The sequence below is a fragment of the Takifugu rubripes genome, chromosome 14 (genome assembly GCF_901000725.2).
Source record: "Takifugu rubripes chromosome 14, fTakRub1.2, whole genome shotgun sequence".
NCBI lineage: Eukaryota > Metazoa > Chordata > Actinopteri > Tetraodontiformes > Tetraodontidae > Takifugu > Takifugu rubripes.
Genome location: NC_042298.1, coordinates 5,078,835 through 5,090,580, shown reverse-complemented (window position 1 = coordinate 5,090,580; position 11,746 = coordinate 5,078,835). Strand labels below are relative to the sequence as shown.

General features: G+C 47.5%; 3 protein-coding genes across 6 annotated transcripts; 1 reads left to right on the top strand and 2 right to left on the bottom strand.

Annotated features, from left to right (window-relative positions):
* Positions 1–43: 43 nt before the first annotated feature.
* On the bottom strand, positions 44–1,724 carry LOC101069153 (beta-crystallin B1-like). 2 transcript variants are annotated; one of them, XM_029847072.1, is made up of 6 exons: positions 1,573–1,724; positions 1,387–1,484; positions 1,184–1,302; positions 976–1,108; positions 755–897; positions 44–663 (listed from the first exon to the last, which is right to left on the bottom strand). In XM_029847072.1, the coding sequence occupies exons 2-6, from the start codon at positions 1,474–1,476 to the stop codon at positions 492–494; spliced, it is 657 nt and encodes a 218-aa protein (XP_029702932.1). In that variant the 5' UTR covers positions 1,477–1,484; positions 1,573–1,724; the 3' UTR covers positions 44–491. The 2 variants fall into 2 exon arrangements, with proteins under 2 accessions (XP_029702932.1, XP_029702933.1); XM_029847073.1 differs by having other exon boundaries at positions 1,387–1,481; positions 1,573–1,671.
* Positions 1,725–2,403: 679 nt separating this feature from the next.
* cryba1l1 (crystallin, beta A1, like 1) lies at positions 2,404–4,219 on the top strand. Its single transcript, XM_003970266.3, has 6 exons — positions 2,404–2,555; positions 2,768–2,851; positions 2,948–3,066; positions 3,146–3,287; positions 3,365–3,507; positions 3,612–4,219. The coding sequence occupies exons 2-6, from the start codon at positions 2,777–2,779 to the stop codon at positions 3,757–3,759; spliced, it is 627 nt and encodes a 208-aa protein (XP_003970315.1). The 5' UTR covers positions 2,404–2,555; positions 2,768–2,776; the 3' UTR covers positions 3,760–4,219.
* Positions 4,220–5,124: 905 nt separating this feature from the next.
* Positions 5,125–9,927, bottom strand: LOC105417348 (uncharacterized). 3 transcript variants are annotated; one of them, XM_029847060.1, is made up of 6 exons: positions 9,437–9,551; positions 8,959–9,099; positions 7,775–8,737; positions 6,714–7,399; positions 6,507–6,620; positions 5,125–6,352 (listed from the first exon to the last, which is right to left on the bottom strand). In XM_029847060.1, exons 1-6 carry the CDS (start codon positions 9,453–9,455, stop codon positions 5,672–5,674), a joined length of 2,604 nt encoding a protein of 867 aa, XP_029702920.1. In that variant the 5' UTR covers positions 9,456–9,551; the 3' UTR covers positions 5,125–5,671. The 3 variants fall into 3 exon arrangements, with proteins under 3 accessions (XP_029702920.1, XP_011608886.2, XP_029702919.1); XM_011610584.2 differs by lacking the exon at positions 9,437–9,551 and adding an exon at positions 9,686–9,927 and having other exon boundaries at positions 6,714–8,737; XM_029847059.1 differs by having other exon boundaries at positions 6,714–8,737.
* Positions 9,928–11,746: the final 1,819 nt, after the last annotated feature.

Genomic DNA, 11,746 nt, shown 5'->3' with positions numbered 1-11,746 from the left:
CTCCTAATTGTCAGTTCAGATAATAAATAACAACAGCTTTGACATCAATCTTTTCCTTTTTATTGAAAACTTGGCCAGAATTCTGTACAGCAGAGAGGGCGTTTGAAGCGCGGGGGCAAGAACTCAGAGGGCAGGGGGGCTCTGGGGACTAATTTTCCCATGAAATGTGTGTGTAACATGGTCAGAAGGAGAAGTGTGAAGAGAAGTGTGGATGGGAGTAAAGTGGGGGACAAAAAAGGGGGGAGAAAATGGGGGAGGAGCAATACTCAGCCCATAGGGGAGAAAGAGAAAGGTAGAAACAGAGAGGAAAGGAGGGTGGTCTCGCTGATCCTTTCAGGATAAGGCCTCTGATCAGGGGGCTGATCTAAATCCTCACCTTTCCCCTCATTAAATTAGATCATTGACCGTTTAAGGACATCTCTCCCCCTCTCCCTCTTCCTCCGCCCCTCTTCCTCACTTCCGCTCTTTCTCTTTCTCTCCTTCCCTGAGCCTCACTTGCTGGCCATGGTGTAGCAGCCCTGTTGGTGCCACTGCATGTCGCGGATGCGTCTCACGGACTGCATCTGAGGGTTGCGAGCACCAAACTCGTTGAAGTGCCTGAACTCGCCCTTCTCCAGCAGGTACTGGCTGCCACGGTATCCGGGGAACTGGTATCCCACCCAGCTGGGGAAGAAACAGCAAAGCAGACGGATCAGTGTGGGACCGACTCCTCTCAGGATGGGTTCCGAGCCCCGATGGTCTACCGCTCACTTACGTTCCACAGCTGACAGTAATGCTGCCCACCCTGTCAGTGAATCCGTGGGAGAACAGACTGGGAACGTCGTCGTCCATGATCTCCATTTTGCGGCCCTTGAACTCTCCAACCTCGTACAGGCAGATCTTGTGCTTCTCAGGGTCCTGGCACAGACAAAGACCGCTACAGTCCAATTCCAAGGGAGAAATCTCAGCTCATCGGAACAACTTGTGTGTTTTTACCATTTTGACAGGCCTGAAAGACAGCAGGTAGTCGTTCTTCTGGCTGTTGCTCCAGGAGTCCCAGCGAGGATACTCTCCCTTCTCCAGGATGTACATCTCGCCGCAGAGGTTCATCTGCTCGAAGCCCACATACCTGCGGGAAGGGCCGACAGCGTGAGCTCGTTTCAAGAGCAGAACTTTGAAGAACGGCTCTTTGGTCGCCACTTACGGTCCAGACTCGACGCGCAGGGAGCGAACGCGGTCGATGCCCAGCTCACATACATTCATGCACTCGTTGTTGATCTCAACCATGCGACCCTGGAAGTTCTCCTGGTCAAACACGTACATCTGAGGAGGAGACAGAGGTCAGCACACCAACTTTAAAGGTCAAGGATAAGAAAAAAAATGTACTCCCTTCCTGAAGACACCTACTTTGTAAGACATTCCCATCTCGGACCTCTTACCCTGGGCTGTTTTACCGTCAGTCTGGGAAGAAGCCTTGGACTTATCTCCACTGGACATGATTACTGCTGGACATCAGGAAAGGGAAAACAGAACATACATTGACCTGCTTTGGATCTTCACACAGCAGCTAGAGATGCAGTGCGTGGACCTCACCTGTTTGTGTGTGCGATGTCTATGCCGAGCCTCACTCAGAGTGTGTGTGGCTCGGAGCGTGCCTCCTCTTTTTATACCCTGGCGCCCATAGGAGAGGGATTATGGGTAGAGAAACAAACCTGCTGAGGTCAGAAACGCGGAACAAAAGAAAAACAAGCATCATCAGAGAGCTGCAGCTGGAGGGGCAGGACCAGGCACAGGGCCACAAATATGATGCAGGCAAATGAAAGAACATTTCATCAAAGTGTTTAAATATGGCGCCTCACAAATAACAAATACAAACGAAAGCTTCCATTTCAGATGATATCTTAAACATAAAAATTGCAAGAATCTTATGATGGGCTTGTGTTGTGTATACTGTACTGAAGTAAGACTGAAGTGGAAACCTTAAAGTTGATAAATTGAACCAATTAGTCAAGAGTCACTTGATCTGTACAAGTGGGAGACTTTTGAAGCTCATGAAAGAGGAGATGAATCTTGATTTTAGTCAACTTTTGAAGCACAGAAAGAATCTGGAGAACCCAAACCTACCTTCCAACAACTACATGCACGTCTGCATCACTGAACACACACGCACTGATAGTGTAAATGTGGCTTTAGTTAACTTTTATTTTAACATGTTGATATGCACACATGCCCACAAATGCATCTCCTCCAGTGTCCCCTGCCGCTAATCCCCAAATTCTCCACCCCCACCACATCTCTTTGTGCCTGGGGACGCGCTGGACTGCTGACCGGGGTCCGAACATACCAGAGCGCTTTTGTTCCTGAGCCTCGGCACCACGTTTTGCTGAGCTGGCCCCTGCAGCAAGACAACAGCGTCCAGCGGCAGACCTGAGAGCGCGCCTTCGGCCCAGGTCAGAGGCGTGGACGCGCCGCCGCTGCGCGCTCCCAGGCTGCCGGTATAAAACTGGAGCGCCAGGTCTTCCCAAAGCTCTACACGCACCGCATCCAAAGTGCTTCTAGTTACGTTGCCAATCTAGGTAAGGCTGCATCTCCACTGTCACACACACATCCACACACACTCTACAAACCTCCTCTGTCTGTACATGTGTTTGTTTCCTGAAATGCGTTTGGATTTTAATGACAGTCAATGAATGGAAGAGAGGATGCGTACAGGAGTTGTGTTCCCGTTCGGGGGAAACTCGCAGCCATTTTATTTATATTTTCGTCCTCTGTTTATTTTCCCTATCAGGAGGAAAAGATGTACAGAACTACAAGATCCCCCATGATGCAGCCACTGGTCAACTCAGGAATGGGCATGGCTCCTTTTTTCAAGGTAAATGTTTCTCTGTATTACACAAAAACACAAAATGTTTTTGTTATCTGTCCATCTCTGGTTGACAGCCAGTGTCGTGTTCTCTGACCTCCACAGGTGACTGTGTTCGAGCAGGAACATTTCCAGGGTAAGTGCCTGGAGTTCACTTCCGAGTGCTGCAACATTCAGGAGTGCGGACTGGACAACATCCGCTCCATCAGGGTGGAGAGCGGAGCGTAAGTCTTAAACCTCTGCGATAAAAAAAAGCTGGAAAAATGGCACGTAGCTAATATCTCTGCTCGCCTCCCTCAACAGCTGGGTGGGTTTTGAGCACCACGACTTCCAGGGTCAGCAGTTCATTTTGGAGAGAGGAGAGTATCCCCACTGGGACGCCTACAGCGGCTCCCTCTCCTACCACGTGGAGCGTCTCATGTCTCTGCGTCCTGTCTACTGCGCTGTAAGTTCAAATCTGGTTTTCAGAAGTCCGGAGGACACTCGAATCGAAGAGCTCTCAACTCATCTTCCACCCTTTAGTCCCACAAGAGCAGCCGCATGATCATCTTTGAGAAGGAGAACTTCATGGGCCGCAGCGTGGAGATCTGTGATGACTACCCCTCTCTGCAGGCCATGGGCTGGATGATGCCCGAAGTTGGCTCCATGCACGTGCAGTGTGGCGCGTAGGTCCACTCATGTAGCCTTCTCAACGTCGAAATGTGATTTCTTCCTTCACAACCACACTGAGTAGCTACTAGTCACCCTAATCCTTCTCTGTCCCCCTTAGCTTTGTGTGCTACCAGTTCCCTGGCTACAGAGGCCAGCAGTACATCATGGAGTGTGAGAGACACAGCGGAGACTACCAGCACTGGAAGAACTGGGGCTCCCACTGCCAGACCCCTCAGATCCAGTCCATCAGACGCATCCAGCACTGAGAGCGGGAACGTGCTGGAAACTGACACAGCAGCTCCCGGTCCACTTCTATATTTCCTTTTACCCACAATCCTCTCCTCTTTCTTTTTATCAGCCCTTCCCTTCCTCTTGACTTGAGCCACAACAGTCGCAACACAGCTGCAGCCGGAGCGCAATGACAGACCATCTCGCGCCCGCGGAGCTCACAGAAACACACCCACTCACTCACACTCACACACACACACTGACGCTCATAAAGTGTCTTTTTACTTGGTTTAGAGGTTCCTGCATACTCACGTACAAACACACACCTGTGCTGCATCTGCACCAGCGATGCTGCACCCAAAGTGGGGTGTGGTGGGGGTGAGGCTCCACCATCAGCCAGGGAAACCTCCCCCGCTGCTTTGGTGCCACTCAGATGTGTTTTGTTGTTGTGTAGGTTGATCCACAGGTTAATTACCAATAAAGAAAGTTTCACCTCATGTTTCTTGTTTTATTGCGTTGTTACTGCTACATTTGCACCTCGGCTGTTAAATGACATATAAGTATGAAGCAAACATATCTAAATGTTCATCTCAAAGTTCAAACAGTTTCCTCTAAATTCAGTATATTATCAATGTATTCAGTAAAAAAAAAAAAACAACCATCAAAATATGGCAAAATATGAGAAAATCCTTTCAAACAACAAAAATTAATTAAAGCCAAGCTCCTGTTGTTGGTTTAAAAATAATTTCATAAGCCTGTGTTCTGAGCACCAACCTGCCCTCTCAGTTGGCTCTGTTGTCCCCTGAAGCTCTTCATGAAGATTCGTTGGCAGCACATGTTGTCATGGATACGAGTTCTCCTGGACTGGGACGTGCTTAATATTCAAACACCTCCGAAACAAAAACAAAGAACCAAATGTGAAAAACTCCAAATGCCTGATGTCTTTTCCGTCGGTGGTCCTCACCTCAGTCTCCTGTTTCAGCTTCCTTTTTGACATTTGGAGGAGCTAAAAGCAATTCAAGCTCATTGAGCTACAAAAATAACCTTGTTGTCAGGATTAAACATGGTCGTTCTTCTACCATCTGTACACAGGTTGGATTAAGTTTACTGTGAAATGGCTTCATTTACCAAAGTGAGGTGACCTATGAGGGCTTTAGGGCCTCTTTTTGTTTACCCACTAAATCCTCAAAACGACCCCCCTGCCTCAGGATCTATTTCAGTTGTGTCCTTCGTCCCTCCTCGTGTTGCTGCTTGAGTAGTGAACTCTGAACTGTCCAGTTCTCACGCTGGAGTCATTCATGCATGAAGCAGACGCTGCTACACGAGCCGGTGTGACGACCTTCCTTATCTTATCTCACCGTTATAAATGTTTACGTTTGTGCTGGAGGCAGAAACAGATGATGTGCTAGAAAGGAGTTTTTATTGCTGAAGTGGGAGTCCTTAACGAAATATTACAATAAAATAAGGAAGGCAGGAGTTTTCCAAGAACACTCTCAGAACTGAGAAACTGAGATGACCAATCATGATAAATAAGACAGCTAATCATTTTTACAACTAATAAAACCCTCCTGATTCCTTTGTCAGTACATGAACCAAACTTTTTACACGTTTCTATGTTCTTTAACAGTTAAAACAAACTTAACTGCATAAAAATTGCTAAATCTTGAATGTAGCCGTAACTGCCTATTTAAGTAAAAACAATTATTACACATTTGCCATGTTAAAAATGAACAACTCTAGTTATATTAGTCAATATGGCCTGAAACTAAATTGGTCGTGTGTAGCTCAAAGCACTTCTTTAAAAAGAGAATGAAGTTTTCAAACCAAATGAGCTGAAGAACACTTCTGTCTTGAGCTTTGACTGTAAGGACACAAAGGTTTTCTTGGAATGATTCAAAGTAACACACACAAGTAGGAATTCACTGAACGTGACAGGAATGCAGGGAAACTTTAGGGAATCGGCGCACAGACGGCTGAAGGCCGGTTGAGATTCTTTACTCCCACGATGTTGATCTCTTCCTCTTCTTTCTTATAATTTAAAGGCTCTTTCCAGGTAATGCTGGTCTGACAAGTAACGAGGCCGGAGCCTCTGAGCACATCGTCGTCTTCGTCTTCCCCGTCCACGTCGATGACCTCGTCACAGCTGCTGTTCTCCAGCTCCTGGGGCTCCTCGGTCCCCCCCAGGTCGATTTCACTCCATTCTGGTCTGTCTCCTTGCAAACCTTCCGCACTACTCACTGACAGGGTCTCCACATCGACCACCTCCTCTGCCTCTCTGGCTGCTGGTTCACAGTTCGGATATCCAGGCTGAGGTGTGCTGGGCGGCCTGGCGCAGGTCATTTCTTCAAGGCGAACCCTCTTGCTCACAGAAGCATCCTCCCTTATCTCTTCCTCCACCTCTGCATTTCTCCTCTTCACCTCCCTCTTAGCTTCATATGTGTCTTCTTGTGGCTGGGCGCTCGTGTCTCCTGGTACGTCACTGATGTCCTTGCGTTGTTTTTCCGGGCAGATGCCCTCTGCAGGCTGGACTTTTTCTGATATATCAATAACGTTGCCATTTTTGGGTGTCCGTTTGCAGCCCTGTCTATGGCGTACGCGCTGTTGAAGCGGCTGCTCGAGTAAAAATATCTCCTGCAAAAGAGGAGGAAATCAAAAAGAGAGGAAATCAGCGAGCGCCGACAATCGCGCTGTGCATGAACGCAGCAACTGACAAAGTGTGTTGGCACCATGCAGCTGGAGAGGCCGCAGAGGCTTTCCAGAAACATCATTTAGGGTCAATACTCACCGAATTCGCTTCCTTTAACTTACTCCGGATTGGGTACATCTTTTTTCCCGTCCACGCTGTCTGACTTTTGCCATCGCGTCCGCATTTCCTGGAGTTACTCTCTGTTTCTCCACTCTGAAAATCCATTCAGAAAACCAGATCGTAAGGATTATTAATCTACCTGAGTTAGTGCCAGCAGCTACAGAGTAGCGCAGAAAGGTTTGACACCTTGATCACTCGGTCTGGCAGCACGATCCTTCGATCCAGTTTCACCACAGGCATCTGAAACAGCTGCAGGTTTTCTCGCATTTGAAGGTTGTTGATGTGCGGTTTACTTGACGGCACCGATTCTTGCCGTTTCTGTGATGACAGCGTGTATTTCTTCCTTGCTCTTTTCTTTCGCGGCTTGTTAGGAACTTTCTTTTTACTACCGGCACGTTTTGGGAGAGTGGCGTGGTGAGCTGAGGGCTCCAACCACCTGGATGGTGTTTGGGTTTCAGCTTGAGAGCCCCCAGCCAGAGACCCTGTCTGACTCTCCACATCCATGGTGCCAGCACAGCCCTGAATCTCCTGCTCGAAGGTCGAGAGAAAGTTCTCGAGCATCTCTCTGAAATCCGTCTCTCCCTGTTGCTGTGGAACAGCGCCTTTGCTGTTTGGAGCGCCAGAACTACCACCTTCTTTCCCAGCAGCCCCACCATGGCCATGCTGTCTACTTTCTGTACTGGTGGAGGTGGGATCCGTACAGCTGCTGCGGCTGGCCGGGGGGACAGGCTGGGTGCTGATATTCGGAAAAATATCGAGACCCATCATGACTTCCTCCAGTAAATGATCAAAATGCCCGGCCTGCTCATTCTGAGGCGGCGGTGCGACCGGAGTGTTGTGGAGGATGGACGACGCTGAAGACGCATACAAGCCTGCAGAAGAACACAAGCCAGGTGATGGCGAGGGGTGGCGGGAGGGAGCGGAGGCCGGTGCTGTACGTAGATTGTAGAATTGTTGCGAGAAAAAGCGTTCTGTTGATGTTGGCTTGGACTTACTTCCTCCTGCTCTTCCTCCCTCGCGCAGCGGCAGATCATCTTTATGTGGGGGTGACTTACTCACCTTCTCACGTCCCCTCCTTCTACTCTTGGCTAACTTTAGAACCTCTCTAGTCTTTAAGTAGAGCTTCCTGCCCACAGCTCCTCCCCCTTGACCTGCCCTGGAAGATCTGGCGCTCCACCTCTGGAGGAACAGCTTCTGCAGTTTGCCCAGCCCCACCTCCTGCAGATCCAGCGTTACTGTAAACCCACCTCGGCCCCTTCCTGGGGTGCTGCTCGTAGGTCTCCGGGGTCTTCTTTCACCTGTGCTGGCTGTCCGTGCACCTCTAGCTCTTGGGTCCCGCCTCCTGCCTCTTGGTCGACCTCTGTGTGTCTTCTTTTGCTGTTTCTCCGGCATCAGGAAGTTGCTGATATATCCTGAGATGTTGCCTTGAAATTGCTCAAAAGCCGAATCATTCCATTCATTTTCTGCTGCTACCTGAGAGGCGGCCCCGCTGGTGTGAGGGGTCGCCGCGCTCGCAGTCTCTTGGCTGAATAATGAAGAAAAGGACGGCGGCGGATCCATAACAACAGAAAAAGGTCCAGCTGCTGGGGACTCTTGCAAAGAATCCATGGGTGCAAAGGAAGGCTGAGGGGTTTGGGTTTCATTTGGTGGGTACAGGAGTGATATGGGGATGAGTGGAATCTGTGGTGGAATAACAGAGTAGTCTGTATGTCTTAAGTCCTGTAAGCAAGCCACATCAATGGTCTCGAATGGCAATTCTGGTGCAGTTGTGTTTACTTGCAGCTGTTCTGTCTGAGTCCATGTATCTTTAACGCCGCCTGGCAGCCGCTCTTTCCACAAAATAGTGATCCCATCCTTTACTGCTCTCACCCACTTCCCCTCTTTCTGCTCCTTCTCCAGCAATGGCTCAGTCTGTACACCCACTTCTACCGACCGGCCGTGCTCGCCATTCTCTGTTGTGACCTCCACAAGCCCATGGATGCCCAGCCTTGCTGCAGCAGATATGGCCTCTTGTTTTTCCTTCTCCCCCTCTCCCATCATCTCACCACAGTACATCAGCCTCACCACGTGGAGAAGCGTGCAGGCACCGAGAGGCTGAAACTCGAGGATACGACTCTGTCCTGGTGGGGGAGATGGTGTGGAGGACAGAGTGGAAGAGATGTGAGGGCTGATGGCTGAGAGAATACAACTGTGAGCTGGGACTGATATATCTAGAGGAAATGACAGATGGGAATAATGGTTATAGCATCCATGACTTCCCAATTATACTGGCAAATTCTTACATTATAAACTTATGTGATAAGTGAATTATCAGGAATACATTTCTAATTGTGGAAATATGATGAGGCAAGTTCAGGAACCAGTGGTTTCTATGCAAGCCTCCGATAGTGAGTGCTAATGAAAAACGTGAGATTTAGGTGTTTAAATATACCTTTTGTCCTCAGCATGGTGTCACAAAAGTGGCTGCACTGTTGCTGTCTTTGCAGCTCGGTGAGGAGAAGGGACTTAAAGCCAGGTTTTTGATAGCACCACATCTCTCCATCCACCTCAGAAGAACCACATGGGGCAAAGACTACAAGACCACAGATAAATATGTGTTGCACTGAGTTAAAGAAAGGACATGGCTCCTTTTTTCACGATTTGCATTTTGCACACAGCAATTTCCATTTTCAAACATTCTGCAATATCTGGGGGCGCTGCAGCCAATTATAATGAGATATTATCATTACAGGAATAATATAAGCTGAATAAACCCCAAATTGTGCACGTATAACTCTGTTTTAGCGGAATAAATCATGTACATATGCTCCAATTCCCATTTGCCTTTCAGTGCGTTAATTACATAAGACATAATCTATAACAGTCTTAATTAATCATGAATGTATTCATTAGAATGGATCAATTGCCACCTAAAATTGGCCACTTCATTTGGAGCTCAAGGCCACACCTGCGATGTAGCCACGTTGCTGGCAGCTAGCGGTCAGCTAGCCTTGTAAGCGACCCCAGGCGGGCAACTATAAACTTGTTGTGACTAATTAACGTGCAACTACACATCATCATTATCTCTAATTACAGCTCTGCTCCCAGCATGAGTGGTAAATTATTTTGACATCATGGGCAGTTCATATAGGCGCATGGAGGGAGGCCAGGTCACTCACCTTAACGATGGACCAAAACTCCTTAGAAAGTGGTCACCAGGCCAAAGAAATCGAGATGTTTGCACATAAACGCGTGTGGTTGGAAGTGAAAACTTCAAAGGAGCCTATTTCGCCCCCCGATATTTTCCTTTTTTCGCGGCCTTTTTCCCCCTGTCCGTTTTGGGGATGGTTAAGTCCACAGGCCAACGTGGTCAGCGCCGGACGGAGACATGGCGGTAGTGCGACGCTTGGCCGCCAGGGGGCGACGAGCTCACCAAACGCTCGTGAATTCGCAACGCAAAGATTACAAAGAGCATTAATTTAGTCATAAGTGACTAACTTCCCTTTGTTTTGGAATTCATTTAATTCATGAATGTCATATAACCAAAAGATTGATCAACTTCCTTTCACATAAGCGATTAAGATTAAAAACATCAAAAACAAACTAAAATTGACTCCAATTATTTGATATCAAATTAGTTGTTATTTATAGGTACCAGTAACATATAACTACATATGTTTTGGTCTTTTTTCTATGTAGATCTGTTATTTAATAAAAGGTGATGCCTTTTGTCAGGGTTATTTTTTTTATGGTTATGTAGCATAGATCAAAGTTTAAACACATATGCAACAAATAATACAATATTTGATCATATTAGGTCTATAAAATGTATATTTATTCATTAACCATTATTGTTAAAATAGATTTGTCCAAGGTGAATCACACAATTGTGTGTACATACAACCAATAAAGTAAAATACAGACTACTAACAGTATCACTCGATTAGAATTTTGTAGAAATGGATGCTTATTTGTTGTTTTAGTATAAATATTACATTACATGTAATTGATGTGAAAATACCAGTTAAAACCAGGCACATGGACTTCATTGAGGATTATTAAGGAACATCAGTTGTGTTGAGTAATATTTTATGACAAAAGTTATGAACAGATTTTATTATTTGTTTAAAAACATCTGGAAGTCAGTTACCTCTGAGAGGCAGTACCACATAATGCTGCTCTGACTGGTGTAAAGACAAATAAAGACAGCACTTTAAAGGCAAAACATGACATGACCAGAGGGAAAGAGTCAAAGTAAATAAGGCATGAAAGCAGTAGCTTAAAAAATAAAGATTTCTCACAGAAATATGATGGACGGGAGACATGGCGTAATCCCTGGCGTAAAGTTCCAAGAAATGTTCCTCAGTTTGTCTCATTGTTACTGTGCTGATCGACAGTTATTTGGAGGGGACATTTCCGAGCACCTTGGTCGGTGCTGGAGGGTCCAGCTTGTCAGGTGCAGGTCGGGGCCAGCGCTCATTGAACTTCACAAAGAAGAGAGGGTCTTTGAAGGGTCCTCCATAAATAATGGCCTGCATGAGGTAGACGAGGGCCAGAATCATGCAGCTGATGAGGAGGAAGGGGATAAATGGCCTCAGATGGTGCCAGGCCACCCTGAATCCGTAGCTCAGCTCACTCAGCCTGCCCTGCTTGGCGGTGTGAGAGGTGCTGCGGGAGGACGCCGGTGCTGGGGCACAAGTGGGAGAAGCATCATCTGCCAAACCAGGAACCACTACAGAATCCATTTCCATGTCCAGGGTGAGTCTGAGCAGTCCTCGTGCTCCTTGACCACAGAACAGTTCCAGGAATCATAAGGGAGGAGAGGGTGACCAGCTCCCAACATGGACACGCTGTGAAGAATCTGCTGCCGAGCTCCTCCAGTCGCTCCTCTCCCAACATGTGCGATATCACTTCAGCGCAACATTCGCAGCTCCGTGCTGGACGTCAGGGTGGCAGCTTGTGTTTGAGCTCCGCAGTGTGAAGGAGGAGATGTTCATAAGAGTAGCTGCAAATAGAAAGTGACACCCAGTGAAGGCTTGAGGGAGGGAGGGCCTGCTGCATTTTATGGTCTCAGATTTAATGAAGGGTGTGTGTGTGTGTGTGTGTGTGTGTGTGTGTGTGTGTGCACCAGCTGCACAGATTTCACTTGTTGCGCGTAGACAGCCGACGCAAAGCTGAATCACTATTTCATTGCAGTTTATGAACTAAGTCTGTAGAAGTTACCAGAAAACAACTTATCC